Source organism: Megalops cyprinoides, chromosome 3 (assembly GCF_013368585.1).
Source record: "Megalops cyprinoides isolate fMegCyp1 chromosome 3, fMegCyp1.pri, whole genome shotgun sequence".
Lineage (NCBI taxonomy): Eukaryota > Metazoa > Chordata > Actinopteri > Elopiformes > Megalopidae > Megalops > Megalops cyprinoides.
In genome coordinates, this window is record NC_050585.1 from 50,252,969 (window position 1) to 50,272,957 (window position 19,989).

General features: G+C 47.2%; 2 protein-coding genes across 4 annotated transcripts in view; both read right to left on the reverse strand.

The window, feature by feature from the left end:
• coro6 (coronin 6) overlaps window positions 1–14,925 on the reverse strand; it is an 18,926-nt gene extending 4,001 nt beyond the window's left edge. Inside the window, exons 1-7 of one of the 2 annotated variants that reach the window (XM_036525871.1) lie at window positions 14,589–14,925; window positions 10,021–10,223; window positions 7,217–7,339; window positions 3,373–3,502; window positions 2,458–2,636; window positions 1,463–1,582; window positions 43–147 (exon numbers count right to left, since the gene is read on the reverse strand). In XM_036525871.1, the coding sequence (XP_036381764.1) occupies window positions 43–147; window positions 1,463–1,582; window positions 2,458–2,636; window positions 3,373–3,502; window positions 7,217–7,339; window positions 10,021–10,218 (855 nt within the window). In that variant the 5' untranslated portion in view covers window positions 10,219–10,223; window positions 14,589–14,925. The remainder of the gene's footprint in view (window positions 1–42; window positions 148–1,462; window positions 1,583–2,457; window positions 2,637–3,372; window positions 3,503–7,216; window positions 7,340–10,020; window positions 10,224–14,588) is intronic. The other variant, XM_036525872.1, reaches the window with a different exon arrangement.
• A 1,140-nt stretch (window positions 14,926–16,065) lies between these two features.
• Window positions 16,066–19,989, reverse strand: part of LOC118775773 (protein phosphatase Slingshot homolog 2-like) — a 36,224-nt gene continuing 32,300 nt past the window's right edge. For both annotated transcript variants that reach the window (XM_036525870.1, XM_036525869.1), the window contains 2 exons: window positions 18,512–19,547; window positions 16,066–18,163 (listed from right to left, as the gene is read on the reverse strand). In XM_036525870.1, coding sequence (XP_036381763.1) covers window positions 16,895–18,163; window positions 18,512–19,547 — 2,305 coding nt within the window. In that variant the 3' untranslated portion in view covers window positions 16,066–16,894. The remainder of the gene's footprint in view (window positions 18,164–18,511; window positions 19,548–19,989) is intronic.

Genomic DNA, 19,989 nt, shown 5'->3' on the forward strand with positions numbered 1-19,989 from the left:
CTGCTGCCCCATGAAATACGAACTCAGGACTGAACAGGTTACCTTTCCGCACAGGTAAACAATGTTGGCGTCAGCATCATAGAAAGGCAGGAGGACTCCGTTGCTTGTGTCCATTTCCAGCAGGGCGATGGGCTCCTCAAAATTTGTCTGCAGTGGGTGGATATGAGGGGGATATAAAGGAGGTAGAGGGGAAAGGAAAGAAAGGAGGAGGGGTGAGATGAGAGGGAAAAGAGATCTTTCAAAGGGGGGTAAAAAATAACACATTTAGGAATGTTACACTTCAGGGTTAAATAGACATTTTTATAGCAACAATGACCAAATAAATGCAAGTAAATAAATGTATCTTTATTAAATTGAATATTATAATACATTACATATATAGATACACATACATGCATATAGTATTCATATACATACTGTATGCAGTATGTAGTATGCAGTGTGTATTACAGTGCAAGTGTTAATGCGCATTAGGGTGTGAGTATGTGTGTATCAGTCTGTGAGTGTGAGTGTGTATCAGTCTGTAAGAGTCAGTGTGTGTGTATCAGACTGTAAGTCTGTGTGTGTATCAGTATCAGTGTTAGTGTGTATCAGGATCAGTGTTAGTGTGTATCAGGATCAGTGTTAGTGTGTATCAGGCTGTAAGTGTGAGTGCGTATCAGTCTGTAAGAGTCAGTGTGTGTGTATCAGACTGTAAGTCTGTGTGTGTATCAGTATCAGTGTTAGTGTGTATCAGGATCAGTGTTAGTGTGTATCAGGCTGTAAGTGTGAGTGCGTATCAGTATGAATATCAGTGTGAGTGTGTATCAGAGTGTAAGTATGTGTGTATCAGTATGAGTATCATTGTGAGTGTGTATCAGAGTGTAAGTGTGTGTGTATCAGTATGAGTATCAGTGTGAGTGTGCATCAGTATCAGTGTTAGTGTGTATCAGGATCAGTGTTGGTGTGTATCAGGCTGTAAATGTGAGTGCGTATCAGTATGAGTATCAGTGTGAGTGTGTATCAGAGTGTAAGTGTGTGTGTATCAGTATGAGTATCAGTGTGAGTGTGTATCAGTATCAGTGTTAGTGTGTATCAGGATCAGTGTTGGTGTGTATCAGGCTGTAAATGTGAGTGCGTATCAGTATGAGTATCAGTGTGAGTGTGTATCAGAGTGTAAGTATGTGTGTATCAGTATGAGTATCATTGTGAGTGTGTATCAGAGTGTAAGTGTGAGTGCGTATCAGTATGAGTATCAGTGTGAGTGTGTATCAGAGTGTAAGTATGTGTGTATCAGTATGAGTATCAGTGTGAGTGTGTATCAGAGTGTAAGTATGTGTGTATCAGTATGAGTATCATTGTGAGTGTGTATCAGAGTGTAAGTGTGAGTGCGTATCAGTATGAGTATCAGTGTGAGGCTGTATCAGTATGAGTATCAGTGCGAGTGTGTATCAGTATGAGTATCAGTGTGAGGCTGTATTACCGGATCCCACAGACCCAGCTCTCTCTGACTCATGCGGGTGAAGCCTGTGCTGAAGATGTTCCCGTCCCTGGTGAAGATGGCACGCATAGGCCTGATGCCCTCGTGAGGGGCCAGCCTCTCCTGACACACACCAGACACGCACCACAGAGGCAGAATAAGCGGCTGATCCCAGGTCAGTATCCCCCCCCCCACAGCAGTACAGTACAGGCACATTCCTCATTTACAACTCCGCTATCGTGTACTGTGTCTTTCTCCATATGGACGATGCAGGCAAAACGAAAGCGAAAACAAACTCATGCAGTGGATGAGTATACAGTTACCTTTGCAAGCTGTCATTCGTGATAAGTGGGGTTACCTGCTAGGGTGGGATTCCAGTCTAGCAGGTTCTCTTTTCAGAACTGGGAAGACTGGCCAGGTTGGTTCAATCTAAGATGACGATTAGTTGGACCAGGTGGTTCAGTGTGTTTGAGTGGAAGGAAAACCTACAGACACTGCATCCCTAAAGAACCGAAGTGGAAAAGCTAATGCTACATTAGGGAATTGCACTCATGCAGTTGCAGTTATTGCATTCCATCATTCACTCTCACAGCTCATGCATTTCTCCACGATAAAGGGTCAAGATTTTAAACTTTTGCACATTTAGCGGCATTTCATCAACGCTGATTTTTTTTTTTTTTTTTTACTGGAGCATTTGAGGCAACATTCCAGTGCTGAAGGTTACTACTGCAGTGTCACTCCAGGAATCCAAACCTATGACCATCACATCCAGCTGAGGTCCAAGAGGTGAGCTGTCTGACAGCTACACCCCACATTGCCTTACATGCACACACACGCACGCCACACAATCACAGCGCTCTGTTGAGGCGCAGCAAAAGACCAGGCTAGCATCACACGGCTAGGTCACGGACAAAGAGCCCAAACCGGCCCTCCCTTCCTGCTCATCGGCTCCGCCCCCCTCCCCTGTACTCCTTCCCCCCCCCCTCCCGGCTCCTTACCGCCACCACCTCCCTCTTGCGGGGGTCACAGACGCGGAGCCTGCGGTCCTTGCAGGTGGTGCAGAAGAGGCTCCCGTTGCGGTTCCAGCTGACGTTGTAGATGAGGTCGGGATGGTCGTCCATGGTGATCAGGGGCTCCCCCGTTCCCACGTTCCAGATGATGATCAGGTTATCGCTGCCTGGAGGAGAGAGGCCTCTGCCTTTACCACACACCAATCAACGCTGTGTACGTGCATACTGACACCTGAATGAATACCGGAAATGTTCATCCAAAAATTTTAATCGCTAGCAATTCTTTGTTTGAAACCCTTGGAAGGTAGGCAAATTGAAGCATGCCTGTGGAAATGGTCATCTATGGCGGCAGTGTAGCATAACGGTTAAGGAGCAGGACTCGTAACCAAAAGGTAGCTGGTTCCATTCCCTGCTAGGACACTTGGGCAATGTACTTAACTCACAATTGCCTGAGTAAATATCCAGCTGTATAAATGGATAACATTATAAAAACCTGTAATTGATGTAAGTTGCTCTGGATAAGAGTCTGCTAAATGCCAATAATGTAATGTAATGTAATCTTGGTCCCGTGAGGTGCTTGGTGTTGCTGTGGGGCTGCTGTGCTGTGTAAGAAGTATGCACAGTGAGGTGTGCACAGGGGAGTGTGTAACTGCAGTGAGGAGGTGTGCACAGGTGAGTGTGTACCTGCAGTGAGCTGGTGCATGCAGGTGAGGGCAAAGGTGGTTGCGAGGAAGAGGCATGTCTTGGTGAGTTTGTACCTGCAGTGAGGAAGTGTGCAGAAGTGAGGGTGTACCTGAATGAAGGTAAGGAGGTGCGTACAAGTGAGTGTGCACATTCTGTGAGGAAGTGTGTACAGGTGAGGCTGTGCTCCTGGGGAGGAGGTATGTACAGGTGGGTTCGTACCTGCGGTGAGGAGAATGTTCCGGGCCGTTGGGTGCCAGCTGACGATTCCCACGCGTTTGGAGTGCCCTTCCAGGGTCACTATGGGCTCTGACAGCGGTCGCGATGGGGTGTGGTCAGGAATCTGCCACACCTAAATGAACATCACACAACAGTGTGTTTCAGGAGGGTTGCATTTCAGACCAAAACGAATGGACAAATATTGAGCAAAAAACAGAGATCAACAGAGATCAACACAACAGCAGTCAGACCAAATCACTGACAAAATGTCAGTTCAATGGAGAAAATTAACATCATAAAATGTTAATGCTGCAATGTCATCTGCCTTGTGCCAATACTGGGGATATTAAGGAGGTATTAATTAATTATGTTATTTTCCTATCTAACATAAACATCCACTAACTCTAGTTACCCAACTACAGTGGCCAGAACAGTGAAAAAAGGGAAACCACTACTGATCACACTGGCATTCAGAAAGATCAGCAGAATAAAAGAGCTGTACCCACCTCCTTGGTTTAAGCAAAATTTCCACATTTTAGAAAGAAATGACACGGTGCTTCCCTCTAGTGCTCAAATGTATGAACTGCAACAGCCCCAGCTTTCTACCATGTGGATGATGTAATAAAAACATTTTATTGGTTGTATGGTTGACTCGAAGCAGCTCATCATAATCACAACGGCGAAACACAGTGTGAAAGATACCAACATCTCTCCAAGTGGTTTTCAAAGGGTCTATCTGACATAAAAACTTAGGTTCTCAAACCTTCAGACGGGGCCTGAAGACGCACCTCTTCAGACTCTACCTGGACTGACCCAGCACACAATTGCTGCCCCCCCCCCCCCCCCCCGCCCATCAGTGCTGTCGTAAATTGCTGTGCTTTTTAAATTGTGCTTTTAAATTTTGTCTCTTGTTGCCGCCTTAACCCTGACGCTCATTGTGCCGTTTGAAGTTGTTGAAGTTTGCCGTTCGAAAGTATATCGTACTAGTTGCCCTTTAGGCTGTAATTGTAAAAATCTGATAGTACTGCGTCCTCAAACAGACCTTGCTCTCAGCTGAGAACTGTCTCATTGTGGAACTGTACACATCCTGTCCCCGTACTGTCGCTGTACCTACTGTATGCACTTTTGTAAGTCGCTTTGGATAAAAGCGTCTGCTAAATAAATAAATGTAAATGTAATGTAAATGTAAACAAGACAGAGAGACAGAAAATTTATCGTAACAGTACATTACAATATAAGACATAATACAACAGCATATTGTATACCAGTCGTCTATTATAATTTATTATACAGCCAATTACATATAAGCCATGAACATATTTCTTTCCATTCAGTTTCATGCTGGTCCAACCTCTAGGCGTTACAGACTTAGGCATGGTGTAGACCACATAGAAAGCACAGAACTGATCTATCACATTACAAAACTATTTTTGTGTATTCAGTGTTATAAGTGGCTACCAAATGTGTAAAGGTTAAAATCTTGACCCTTTATCGTGGAGAAATGCATGAGCTGTGAGAGTGAATGATCGAATGCAATAACTGCCACCGCACATGGGCAACTCCCTAATGTAGCATTAGCTTTTCCACCTTTATACATACATATACGCTATATACATCTGATGTTCTTGCCAAGTCAAATCCACCCCCTTGAACATTAATTTTAGTGACAGAATTCAAGCACTCTGCAGTATGGAGTAGGACTGTGAGCTATTAGGGGTGCAAATTTAGAATAATTACTCTAATTACTCTAAACTAAAAATAGTTTCTCTAAATAACACATTACAAAACAGAAAGAAGAAAGATTGGGTGATTGATCTTGAAAGTGATTAAGATAACCTCACGGGAGACTTTAAACCTGAAAAGCACCTTCACAAAGTAACTTTACAAAGTTCAAATCAAAGAAGGTAATATAATTGTTGAATAATGTCTTAGCTAGATTCATAACTGTATTCTTTTGGTCAACAAACAATAACAAAGATAGAGAAGCTGATAATTTATGAAAAGAGATTTAAACACTCAGATGGCTCAGCCTTAATTAAGTCTTAATTAAAGAACCTTAACAGCCTTATTTTTTAAGGTTCTTCAAAACAATAAGTGTGGAAATTTAATTTAAATGTAAACTTCACGCATTTAACTTCACCTTCAGTATTTGTGGTGAGGTTAGTGATGCCTGGATCCTTCTAGATCAAACCCGACATAGAAATAGTTTCAAATTAGGCCTTAGTAGTCATCTTAAGTGACATTTTATTTTTTGGAAGTCTTAAAATATATCCATTATTATTGTTACTATTGGTGTATTTTTTATAATTTCACAGGGAAAGGGACATGTTTCAGAAAGGGTATGGTAACTGTTCATTATTGTCATCATTATTATAAACAGAGCAAAATGACAATTGGAGATGCCCTTAGCTTCTTACAGTTTCCTCTAAATGCACATCTTTGCTCAAAAACTCAGAAAACAAGACGGAGCAATGAGTGGGGATCTGTAAGCATTGCTAATGCCAACGGTCCCTCTAGGTAATGAGCTATATCAGGACATGAAGCTCGTCTCCTTCCCTTGCCAGTCACTCTGAAATGCAGGAGCATTCACAATAATCCTTTCTTGGGATTCGAAGGGTCACATTACAATTGTGCAGCAGCTCCACACACATCGTGCCAATGAGGCTGGTGGGGACAGGACAGCTGCGGAGAACTATTACCCTATCCCTTCCCCATCCCGAAAAGGGCATACTACACACACGCGCGCACGCATACATGCACGTACACACACACACAGATACACATACACACACACAGACACACACACACACACACACACACACACACACACACAGATACACATACACACACACAGACACACACACACACAGATACACACACACACACACAGATACACATACACACACACATACACACACATGCACGTACACACACACACACACGCGCACGCACACATGCATGTATACACACACACAGACACACACAGACACCCACACACACGCGCACGTGCACGCACACATGCACGTACACACACACACACACACACACACACACACACACACACACACACAGAGGGATACACACATGCGTGCACATCATCTTCCCCGATGTTCTGCTCCCCCTTTTAAAGCAAGACAAACACACAGCCTACATTGTCTACCAGCTGCATTGCCCATAAATAGCAGACATGGCTAACATGAGTGGGATGCCTGTGTATGTGAGTATTTGCTGTTTTCTCTTTCTCTTTCAGTGTATCAGTATTGTGCTCATTGGTACCTGCACAATCACCCCCAATCAAAATTTAACAACTTGCATAACTGACCCAAGAGTACATTTCATCACGGAGGAGCTCATTAAACCATTCTGTACCTGAAAAGGTGCGTGTGTGTGTGTGTGTATTTCTGTGGGTGCGTGTGTGTCCGCGTATCTCTCTGCTCTTATTTCTCCGAATGTCCCAGCGTGTGCGTGTCTGAATCTATTCCAGTCCGCCAGAGTCAGTGCGTTAACAACGAGTGTCGCTGCGGTTGCCGGTCGCTGGTTTCCCCTTAATAGCTCTGTCAACAACAGCAGCAACAAGAGGCTCACACGGCAACAGCTGCCCAACAATAACATGGCAACCTCTGGGCTGGGAGAGAGGGAGAAAGAGGGAGCGCTGGGCCCAAGGTGCCCTTGCGCTTCAACATCAAGACAGATGGCCGCTACATGACAACGAACAAAATACAGCTGGAATCAACAGGCCTGTTGCTATCATTGATAAAGCCTTCGTGCTTCACTGCAGCGCTTGCGCTGTAATGAGCGGCGCTACGCTGATATTCGGTTCGACTGGGCGATCGATTAGGCTGATTACCATGGCAGTGCAGTCCTCGGAGCAGCTGGCCAGGATGTTGTCGTTGTGAGGGCACCAGTCGATGTCCAGGACGGGGCCTGTGTGCCCCACCACCAGCGGGTAGTTCTTGTCCACGCGACCTGTCTGAAAAAGAGTACAACACCCGAAATTCTGAGAGTGTTACATGGACAGGATACCTGCAGCTCACACACACACACACACACACACACACACACACACACACACACTGCCTCATGCAGCACACATAAAACAACTACATACTCAGCTGACCTCGGTCAGAGCAATGCACTCAATAATTGATGCGTTTACTAGAGATGTCAGAGCACTTAGTTGAACCATTTTTGTCCGGAGTTAGTTAACTGAGCAATTCGTCCTTCTTGCTTCACTCGCAACATTTTCATACCAATGGGTCTCTGCAAATAATGAAATATGACTGTACAGTTTAGCCCAAACGATGTATCTGAATGTTAAAGTATCAAAATTATTGTTGTACATTATTGTTCCTTTGGGATGTGAAACACAAACTTCTATTGCCAATGGTAGTTTGCTTTCTTTACTACTCTCTGCATCCACTATGGAATGACTGGTTGTGTAGGCTCATATCACTGTGACATCCTCCAGACCCATAGAGGAGTGCAGGGGCATAGCAAATGAAATACAGTGATACATGCACTCAAACCCTGACTCTTTTTCACACTACAATTCCCAGAGTACACCAGTAGAGCGGACACCGAACGGAGCATAGGTGCATCTCCCTGACATCCCCCTGAGCAAATCATAGATGCAGGGTGTAGGATTGGTGGCACAAGGGAAGCCTGGTTGACCACAATGGAACGATCCCAATTGTTTCTCGCTATCCGCAGACTCAGGTTAATGTTGGTAAACAACACAGCCCAGACTAAACACAGATCCAAAACACAGAACTCAGCCTACGCTTGGAATAAGCACGTTAGGCGACCAAGCCACTTTGGGCGCACCATTGATATTTTATGTGTTGGTTTAGATGTTTAATCTACCTAGTTAATCTATTCATTACTTAAACTTTAAACTTAAATAGCAGCAACACAGTCATTTTCTTATATGAGGACGGGCAAGAAATTGTATGTGCCTTAGATTGAAAACATCACACAAACATACATACACACTCCACATTCAAACTCGCTAGGTATTACACTCAGAATGCACAGTCTACTCATACATACTGAGAATGTATGCAGAGTCCTCCACACTGCTATCCCTAAATGCACCTCTCTCAGCAGGAGAGAGATAGCCCTGTCAACTCCCATAATTCCCTCAAGTGGCCATCACAGCTGCCTGTCATCCCTGATCACTGATGTCATTTCCTTGCAATGCCACCTATTCCTGTCTGTCAGTGTGAACATGTGTCTGTTACAGAGCCGGTTCCCCTCCCCCCCCAGCCCCCCAACCCCCCAACCCCAGTGCCCAGGGGGTTTATTTATAGCCTGGTGATGAGGCGATGAAAGGGGAGTTTTTCTTTTTGCTGGTGGTGGATTGAACATGGGGCAGGCGACAGGGGTAGTGGTGGTTAGGTGAGTATTTATAGCACCCATCCCAAACTCAGTGATATCTTTCCACTGCACAGACAGGGGCACTGAGAGGGAATTCAAGAGGGAGATGAGGAGAGAGAAGGACAGAAAGAGGCAGAAAAGGCTATTCAGCGGCAAAGAACGCCAACGTAGATGTGCATAGGCCTTCACCAAGCCCTCTGGTACAGCATGACAGAGCTAATCTGTGAACATTTCAGGACCTGTCAGAGCAATACTGAGATTATTCCCTTTGAAAGTAAATCCATGTTCATCTTCCTCTGATCACATTCATGATGTATTTATAGCCAGAAAGTTCAGTCTACAGTTTTACATCTGCTCCAATTCATTAAAGAGGTGAAATGAGGGAACTACAGCTGCCTGCTTAACGCTGTGTGCTCACAGTATATACAGTGTATTTCAACATTAATACCTTAATGCCTCTTATTAGGGTTTGTCACACAAATTAAGAGTTTTACACACTCTGCCACAAGCGCACTAAGCCAGAGGCCCTGCCTTGTGTCTCAGCCTTAGGCCTTGTCTCCTGTCTCCACGTTCCACAAACTGGTGCGGGTCTGAAACTGGAGGCTCTGGAGGCTCTGAGGGGGGGGGGGGTCTGTGGGGGTGGGAGAGGACCAGGGCTCCTGAACAAACACACAGACACTTGTTCTGCCCTCAGCTGTGCGCTAGCAGCCAGCGTCGCCAGCCACGCCGGACAAAGCGCCCACTCAGACACGCGGTGAGAACGGCTCCAAACGGACGCACAGGTGCGAGGCAGACACACAGAGGAAGCCACGCCCAGCCGCTCTGATCCACAGGAGCAGCATGAAGAGGGTATTTCAACTCAAGAACAGCAACGGCCAAGCACACGCGGGACAGAAGCGGCCATATTGGATAGGATCAAATCTGAAGATGTACCCAAATTCAAACGCAAAACCTGTTCCTGCTCCTTGCCTTTACATCCACTGAGGGCAGCGTCTTGGACAGGATAGTATAACAGAACTTCAGACAGCATTGTTGGCTTATTTGAAGAGACGCTTTATTCATTTAAACAGCTCTGGTTCTGTGTAAACGAGCAGGCCGCAGAATCAGCAGAATCAGCAGTGCAGTGCTCTGGCAAGGCTCTTGGCCTCCATTCAGTGAAGACAGTGGATCCACAGGCTGTGATAGATGGCCTTTGGCAAGAGGCACGCCCTTCTTTAAGCTGAAAACTCTACCCCTTGTTCTGCCAAACTTCCCCCCCCCCCCCCCCCCCATTACCTTGGAGAGGGGCAGCACCAGAAAGGCCCCCCCGCCGCTCGATTCCACAATGACGGCCAGGAACTTGGGGTTGACGGCGCAGAAGGAGCTGTCCCACGTCACCTTGGAGACGCGGATGTCATCGTAGCACTGCTCCGCCTTCGCCCCCTGGCCGAAGACGTGCCTGAACTTACTCTGGCGCACTATGCTGCGACTCATTGCTCCTGAGGGGGGGGGGGGGAGAGGGGGAGAGAGAGAGAGAAAGAGAGAGAGAGGGAGGGATAGAGAGAGAGAGAGAGAGAGGGAGAGAAAGAGAGAGAGAGGGAGGGAGGGAGGGAGAGGGAGAGAGATAATCAGGGATAGATAGAGGGAGAAACAGTGAGAGATTGAGGGAGAAACAGGGACAGAGAGAGAGGGAGAGAGTGAATGAGAGAGAGAGAGAGAGAGAGAGAGAGAGAAAGGGAGACTGAAATGAATTTCAGTTTTGAAATTTACTTTACTTTGAATCCACACATTGAAATTACACAATAGTGTTATGCTCACTCTCACTGGTCTGGGAGTGTAGTTTGCCTGGGCTGACACTTCTGCTAATTCAGTTTGAATGGATACACTGGAAGTCGCTCTGCATAAGAGTTTCTGCTAAATGAATATAATGTAATGAACACATAAAGTAGTTCATTCACCAGAAAATACATATATTATTTTGGCAGCACATCAGCCCAACAATACAATACAAGGGAAAAAATGCCACATCTGTGACATTAGTGCTGGTAGCCCAAAGTCAGAAAGGAAAGGAGAGCTGGCACTTAGGGCATATAGAAGTACGCAAGTAAACACTGTCATTTTGTAGAATTTAGAATCCAAGTCCATTCTAGTTTCACTGGCATCATAAAGAAGTATAACCAAGTCCTAATCCCTATGTTCTAACATTTTGACTTGGGATGATTTTGGGTGGTAGGTGTCTTGCCAACTTTGTTTGTCCCAGAACAGAATTGGCCAGACATGTGATACAGCAGAACAGAATTGGCCAGACATGTGACATACTTTATATGTTTAGAAGCTCTTGCTCCACAAATAAACACGTGGCTGCCACAATCAAGAGTAAGATTGAAAAAAAAAACTGATTTGAAATAGCAATATGACAATGGAAAAAAAAAAACAATTATAACAAGTTGTTTCAATTTCCTTACATTATAAACATGGATGGAAGAGAAACTATGCGTTTCCAAAATGACTACTACTACCCCTACTATGAATAATAATATTTTAACGAGACGTATTTACATGCTGATAAAAACTTAAATCCACACAGTCTCTTTATGGAATGAGAAATTCTGTTTACAGTTGACTCTCTGTGTCTCTCCTCTGTTGACTCTTGACTTGAAATGACCAAAAAAACTGTGACATCTTAGGAAACCAAACTATTCTAGCTGTGCTGTGTGAGGAGTGACAGAAAAGGAAGCAGGTCTGGCAATACACATACGCAGCTTGTATTTTGCAGATATCTTCCATTGTTCACATCACATCAGAAACCAAAAGCATTCAGAGGATAACAGTGTTACTGTAAGTGACAGTAAGGCATCAGTAAGTGAGGTACAGTAAGTGAGGTACAGGGTATTCAGCAGAGCAGGTAAACTCTTTTACTGAGTAATCAGATCACAGAAATTATGGAACAGACATAGAGGATACGAATGGAGATCCATACAGCTACTGGCTCTTATGTATGAGGAGAGACCACAAACACACATTTGCCAGCCTCACTGTTATATAACTTATGAATAATTAATATATTTCTCTTGGTGAAATTTAAATGACAACCAGCACCTTACAGGATGTTGTCATGAACATATTCCATGTATACTGGACCTGCTCAACCCACTACAGTTGTGTCAGTCCAGATTTCCATTAAGCAGATGGAGGGCAAAAGTCTCTCTGGTTGGAGGGACAAGATCATGTGATGGGAATATATTTTAAAATATAAAACTTTATTGTTTCCTTGATTCATGGAAAAAACAGAGATGGATAGGACTGTCACTTCTTGATAAGCTGACACCCATGTAAGGTGAGGTCTGATGGCAGGGGAGATGATTCATCTTAGTGGAAATGTAAAGGGACTTCATCTTTAACAACAAATTCAAGCCACCATTCAAGCCAACATATTCAAGCCACTTTAACAACAAATTTGAGCCAACTTTTAATTCCAATGTACATATTTCTAGTTTCCTCAAACAAAACTAAAATGAAAATGTGTCATATATGCAAAACTCCTGCGTTAAAGACATTCAAGAAATGAATTTCTGGGGACATTTTATATTAGGTTAGCTTCAGACCAATCACTTTGTTCAGTATCAAACTCAGAAAGTCACTGCATGAAATACTAAAGCTTTCAAGCTTTTGAATCAGTCAGTGATGAACCAGCTACTGTCACTTGTAACATGGGAGTTAGAGGACAGGTTTGTATCCTGTGTGAGATGCTGATGTTACACGTTTACACCCAGCTACTATCCAGCCGTACACGTGAATGTATAATGTGCAATCCCTCATAAAGGTGCCTGCCAAGCGAATATGTAATCTAATAATGTCCGCCACGCTAGCCGTCTGTGACTTAAATTGGAGGGAAATCTGTTGTGGATATTGGTCTGAAACTCACAGTTCTCCAATATTTAAGCTTAAGTGGGCTTCATTCCTGAACATCTTATCTTTAGTAAAAAGAGTAGTGATGTAAAAAAAAATAATCACAAATTATCCATATACATCATGCAAAACACTTGAAAATGTTATAGCTAATGAATAGCTAGCTATAGCCCTTACACAATACATCAGATCTTTTGCTGGAACTAGCTATGGGAGGTCTTCTTTTTGTAGATGGCTAACAATATTAACTTAAAATCTGAAATATTATCCACCGTTACAATGGATCAAAAGACCTTGCTACTTGTAGATGGTTCACAGGACCTGTTGGCAAATGACAGTGCGACCAAAATTCTTGCTTCAATTTTGCTGAACGGTGACAAACTGCACAGTCACTGGCCACGGCACCCTGTTCGATGTGCGTGTACAGTAGGTCATAATGAAGGCGTGGCGGGGACTGTTGTGTCGCAACGTGTTGTTTTTCTGTTAAGGCAAGCGTGCGCCCAGGATAGCTAGGACAGTGCCCACACAGGAGACACATTCTAAAGCTTTGATTACCATGAGGACAGATATTAATAGTTGTCTGTTGTGTCACACACATAGCCCAAATCTTTCCGTACAGCAGTGATGAGCGGGCGCATGCTAAAGGTGGACCAAGGGAGGCACGAGGGTAAGAGACAGACCCAGACATAGAAACAAACAAAGAAACAAATTAAAAAAAGCAATGGGGCTGGATACTGACTGAAATCTTGTCTTCTGGAGAGCCACACCACTGTAAGGTTAAGGTGTAGCAACTCACAAAGACTTGATTAAGTGCATGCAAATAAACCATATGAGTTAAAAAAAAAAATGACTCCTAATATTCAGCATACTCAGCTGCCTCTCCCTCTGATTATGTGAACATGTTGAATATACCTATTATCACAGACATGAATAGCATAGGTGGGCCTGAATATTTCTCTAGTGGTCAATTTGCTGGCCTCAGCAGGCCACGCTGAAGGCCTTCTTTTAGACTGAAACACCTATACAATGGCGTGAAGTGTAAAAAGTGGCGTGTACTGTATGTCAGTTCCACAGTAAGCCTTAAGACTGCAATGGAGTTTGATATGACACGTATTTATTGCACAGCACCAGGGCCCGCACCGAGTGACAGTACAGCTCAGCTTCATTGAGGCTGAATGACCTACTCAAAAACTTAGATGTCCCAAACCCAACATATTAGGGTTCTGTTTGAATACATTTGGCAAAATGTAACTTTCAGAGTTAGAGAGATTAATCCAAGGGGCAGAACATTCACAGGTTCACTCAATGCAGCCTAGTTTGAAATAACCTAAAACCAGTATAAATATTACCAATGCTTTTGCTGTCTTGTGTTAGCGCTGCCTAAAAGCCAGAAGTTAGGAAAAGCCAGGCTGTCAGGGGGCTGCTCTCACAGAGCTTAGTGCGAGTCAGAGAGAAGGAGAGAATGGTATGGTCACTTTCCTAATATAGAAATGCCAGTCTCAGCCCCTGTCTCTCCCTCTCCATTCCCCAGCGGAGTCGATGATACGGATTTACCAATCTCGCCCCCCTCCTCCTCCTCACCCCCAACCCCCACGCAACCCCTCTAGCGGGCAATAAAGCAGAATTATAGCCTCCAATAAAGGGTAATAACGGTCCCCCGGCCTCCCCTCCCTCAACAAACGCACCTGGATACCGGCCACGGTTGAGAGCGCAACTCTTCCGTGCCCTAGCTGGGACAGCCCGACGTGCTCCATTTAGGAGAGTAGGCTACGGTGCAGCTATACTGTACGAAAAAGTGCGCAGTCATAATGTCAAAATTGACGTACTTCATACCTCGTTTATGTCCCTACACACACAACATTACGACGCAGCGGACAAAGATTTATGCTTATATATTTCAACCCCCCCTGCAATGACGCTCATAAGTATGTACACCTCGAATTCATAAAACTCACCTCGGTTTTTGGAATATTTACGGGTATCTCCGCTGCTTTTCTCCCTCCTCGACTACTTTGTCCCTCGGCGCTGTTGTAATTCCTTCCCTTTATTGGTTTACTCTCGCAGCACGGCCCCAGTATTCCAGTTTGATGTGTTTGGTGGCAGATCTCCGGGCAGGTCTGAGTTTCAACTACGTGCCGTTGACAGCGCAGAGGGCGACTGGAGATTGGGGGACAGAGGAGGAGAAAGGGGAGGGGTATGGATAGCCGGATAAGCGGCGGATCAAGGCAGATGAGTCTATTTTCCGAAGCGGCCCTGGCGATGTTGGCCTGGGTCTCGTGTCAGTGACACAGCTAAAGATTGCAGGGGACCGTGCCTGACGTCAGGCGCTACCGAGCGCAGAGCGCATGGAGACCGGACCCGGCGCAAACGCGCACTAACCGCTCCGGTGACCAGGAGCAGGCTGGAATCAAGCGTGTTTTAAAGCTTTAGGAAAGTTCAAGAAGCAGTCGCATTCCGTGGTCATTCTGACAGGCCGGCCTTTAAAATAAGTTGTTCTCGCTTTAGTGTAGTGTTTACAGTACCCGTCGAAAGTGTGGACACACCTGATTAAGATATTGGGAAACATGCTTTCGAAGACATTTAGATCTAGACTTATGCTTAAATGCTTGAAATTCTGTCCACAGACAAATATGAATACTGAAGTTGATGCCTACGTGTGAATTTCCTTCCAAAAATTTTTTGGGTTATTTTGATGAATCTAAAATATGTTTTTGGTCGCTGCATAATTCTGTTTGTGTTATTTCATGGTTTTGACGTCTTTAATGTTATTAAAAATGTGGAAAATAGTAAAAATAAATATCTGTATGCATATCTGAGGTATTGCAGGGGGTAGAATTGTTATAACTGGTATGAGAGAAAAAGGTGTATCTGATGGAGGTATGACAGTAGAAAAGTGACGTGAGATTTGACATTCATCAATAATTGACACATTATGAGCCAAGAGTACAGGAATACATCAGTGACGTCTTATGTAAATGTGCGACAATTTATATTGTCAAGTATTGCAGTCCTAAAGCCGTTTTTAAAGAAAAAAAAATCTTATCTTCTTGAATGTGGTCTGGCAGGGTCCTAAATCCCGGTGATACAGTGTACTGTATTCAGAGGCACCGCTTCAAAGCGTGTTCCAGGACCATGTGTTCGGTAAGATGGGCTTTTCCGCCATCTAGTGGCCACTGTTATTCACTGCCGCTCATATCTCGAGAAAGCGGAGTTGAATGGATTTTTCCTTTGATGCCGGAATGCAGAACACCATTCATCTAATTTTTAAAGTGTTTTTCAGCTGTACCAAAATTCGTCGTTACTTCCATTAAGAAAAGACATAAAAACAAAGATCTCATTTTTCATTTGTGTCTTTAATGTTCACAGCTAAAACAGGATAAAAAAAGAAAATATTAACTTTTCAGATTTTAAAATGAAGAGTTCACTTACATTTCTGTTAATGTACTGCGCACACAAAATTACACACTCAGACAGGCTACCCTCAACACACAGTGAACATGCTTCCCAGATACAAACATACATATAAAAATGAAAAAAAAAAAAAGAGTAAAGTGCATGTCTGAGAAACAAGACCCCTAATCTGCTCATTTGATTTTTTACAAAAACCCTGAAGGGGAAACAGCATTAATGTACAAATGCACCCGGTCAGTCTGTCCTCCGAACATCGACAGCCCCATACAGCAAACAGTGTCCTAGACGCACAGCTACACACAACTAAACACACATACAGTCCCAATCTCTCTCTCTCTCACATACACACACTCCCACACACTAAGCACACATATGCACCGGCCCACACAAAGGCCAAAACAAAACTCCGTACAGACACACTATCCCAAACACACACACAGTCGGTAATAGTTTAGGGGCGTCCAAACCAAATGCAAGCAAGCGACAGACCGATTTTTAAAGTCAACAGGAACGGATGAAGTAGTCCACGTCAGGGTTGAGAAAGAAGGGGGGAAAGGGGGGAGGCAACAGTTGCCGAAGTATCCAATCACATCACTGAAAGACGGCCTCTCTCACTGCACGTGACCAGTAAGAAGCAAAGTCAAAAAAGGCGAAGGCAACAGTCGGCTGTCACTTCTGGTTCTGCGGCGGTTCTCTCTCGCCTGGTGCGGACACTGGTACCTGAATGTGTGCTGATTCTGTGGTGATTTTTTGCGCGGTTTCAGTGTGGACTGGACGCTGCCGGAGTTTGTGGGGTAGTGTGCAGTCACGGGCCTGTCTCTCACACGCCGCCAGCCCTATGCAGCCGGGGTCACATGGTGCTGTACAGGAAGCTGTGCGTCTGGCTTTTGTCGGCCAGTTTCTTGAGCCGGCGCAGGGGGTGTGTCCTGCCGTGCTGCTGACGCGTCGCCACGGAGACGAGGGGCGGGGCCTGGGAGCGGTCAGCGTCCTGCGGGCCGCTCCTCCGCCTGCGCTGGGCGGGGAGGGAGGGTGGGGGCGAGGGCGCCCCCGTCCTGACGCACTCCTGCGCCCGGGGGCGACGGGTCGGGGACGGGGGAGGGGAGGCGCCGGGCCCGCTGAGGGGGAGAACGCGCTGCTTTTTGGAGGCGTCGTCGGGAGCGGCGTGGGGGTGGGAGGGGGGCGGGGAGGCGAGCTGCTGGGACTGGGGGGGGGGCGAGTCTGCGTCCCAGTCGCTGAGGTCGTCGGGGTTGAGCTCCAGGCAGCCCAGCTTGGCCAGCGAGGCGGAGCGCTTCATGAGGGAGGGCAGCGTCAGGCCCGCCTGGCGGATCCGGATCTCCATCTCCACCGGCCCCCGCTGGGCCGCGCTCTCCCAGCCCCTCTCCCTCTGCCCCTCTGGCTCGGCGCTCGGGGGGGCCCGCTCCTCCTCCGGGGCCCCCCCCTCGTGCAGGAAGGCCTGCAGCTCCCGGAGGGTGTCCTGGATCTGCTCCAGATCCCCGCTGTGCGGGGGGCCGTCTGTGTTCGTCTCCAGTTCTGTCACTCCTTCGAGTTTCAGGAAGCTTCCGGAAGGGTCGGGCTCGGGGGCGGCGGGGGCGGGGTGAGGGGAGGCATGCGTGTCTTTGATGAAGCCCCTCCCGTCCTGCTCCACCCGGCCCCGCTCGTCCTCCTCGCCCTCTGCCCCCGGATCCGTGGGGGGGTGCTCGGGGGAGGAGGCGCGCCTCTTGGGGCGATCCCTGCCGAGCGTGGGCAGGCGGGGGCGGCGCGGTTCGGAGGGGGGGGGCGGTGACGCCGCGGGGGCGCAGTCCAGCTCCTGCCTCAGCCGCTGCTCCAGCTGCTTGGTGACACGGCGCACGGACCCCGGTGGCCACTCGCACGGAGGGGTGGAGGGCGAGCCCGGCTGGGACGGGGGCGAGGGGGAGCCCGGCAGGACCTCCGCTGCCCCCGCCTCGCCCTCCCCGTCCTCCCTCTTCCGCTGGGCTGCCGGCGTTCCCGCCGCGGTCTGCGATATGGACTCCAGCTCTGTGACGATGTGGCGGACACACACACCGTTCTCCTGCTGAGCCCTCTGGGCCGCTCTGACTCCACAGCTGCTGTCTGCCGTCTCCTCCGGCTGAGCGGAGCCCTGATCAGGGGAGGGGAAGGAGGGAGAGCAGGAAAGAGAGGAAGAGAGACATGAAGAGCCACACTGAAATAACTGTACCTCACAGGTGTAGTTATAAAAGTTGTAGTTATTAAAAAAAGGACTTTTTTCTAGTCTGGTGGGTGGCACTGCTGTACAAATAAATCAGTCTTTATCTAAAGGAAGGCCTTCCAGTACAAGTCCACTGTAAATTCTTTCTGTGTCTTGAGTATTCTTTCATGTTTTTATTGTATGTACTACTATCTGACACCCTCTCTGTCACTCAAATGATCAGGAAGCTAAATCACAGAGAATGGCAACAGTATGGCAGCAGTGAATCTGCACTCTCACCTTTCTCTGGCCCTCCTCAGCGGCTGGGGTGCCACTGGGGTCCTCCAGGGGCCCCGGCTGCAGCTCCTGGCTCGGACACTTAGGCTGAGGCGTCTGCGGAAGTGCCTGTTCAGAATGCGAGTGAGCAGCACCCTCCTGAGACAAGCCTAGGAATTTCTCCCGAGCGCTGAAAAAGTCAATCCTATCCGCGCTGAGAGCCGCGGACCCAGCACCAACGGGTAAGGCTGCAACAGTCTGCAGTTCCGCACCGCTGGGATTGTTGTTGTCGTCGTTGGTCTGAGGTCCCAGCACCAAATGAGGTTCTGAAGGGTTATGCTGGATGATTGGCTCAAGTTTCCCCAGAGGTTCTGAGATGCCACCTCCTCTGTGGTCAGGCACCAGCACGGACAGCTCGTGGGGTCCTTCAGCGTGAGAGGGTGGCTCCGCGCCCCTCGTCAGCTCAAGTACGGGCAAGGACAGCTGCAGTGCATCAGGTTTTTCCTCAGGCACAGAGGCGGACAGCTCTGACGGGGCTTCACTCAACGGCAGTAGTTCAGGGGCTTCCAGTTTCAGTTCAGCACTTGGGGAGGGAGAGGGGGGCAGGAGAGTCAACGAAGGGGGCGGGTGGGGGTTCCCAAGCGGCACGGTTACCGCTACGGTTAATAAGGAATTGTCCACTCTCTCTTCGGGCACCACGGTGGCCGCCTGCGGCCTGGGCAGCGCAGGGAGGTCCTCCAGAGGAGGCAGAGTGGGAGAGAGGTTCTCTTCCGAGCCGCAGACGCCGTTGGGCGCCGGGAGATCGGGGCGGTTCGAGTTCGTCTGCGGGTCCGCGCGGGCGTCGGAGAGCAGAGTGCCGGCCGTGCTGGCCTCGGCGTTGGCAGTGAGGGCCTGCAGGTCGGCCACGCCCAGGAAGTCCTGCAGCGAGGGCGGGGCGTTGTTGTTGTTGTTGTGGGGGTCCGAGCGGCCCAGCGTGTGCGGGGTCTTGCATAGCGGCTCGTGACGCTCGGACAGGTCGCTGTCCGAGTGGGAGCGCCACAGCTTGTTGTGCCTTTGTTTACTGCAGGTACAAAGGGGCAGAGAGAAACAGGGACAGAGATTAACACTGAGCTTTGACACTTAAGTCCCAGATACAAAACATCAGCCATCCACAGGCCGGGTAATTACACTGTCACTGCGTACAACAACAGCGTAACACTTGTGATTTTGGGTTGTGTTTATGGGCTGCTTTGAGTGCACGGATTGAGAAGGGCTATGTATAGCAGCAGGGTGGGGTAGTGTTTGAAGAGCAGGTCTTGCCAGTTTGATTCCCAGGTGGTGCTCTACTGTTGTACCCTTGAGCAAGGAGCTTAACCCGAATTGCTTCAGTAAATGCCTAGCTGTATAAATAGATGATATATGAACTAAGTAAATCACTCTGGACAAGGCCGCCTGCCAAGCAAAAAAAATAATGATAATAATTAACTTATATTATTTTACATTATCTTCCCCCCGGTGTGTAC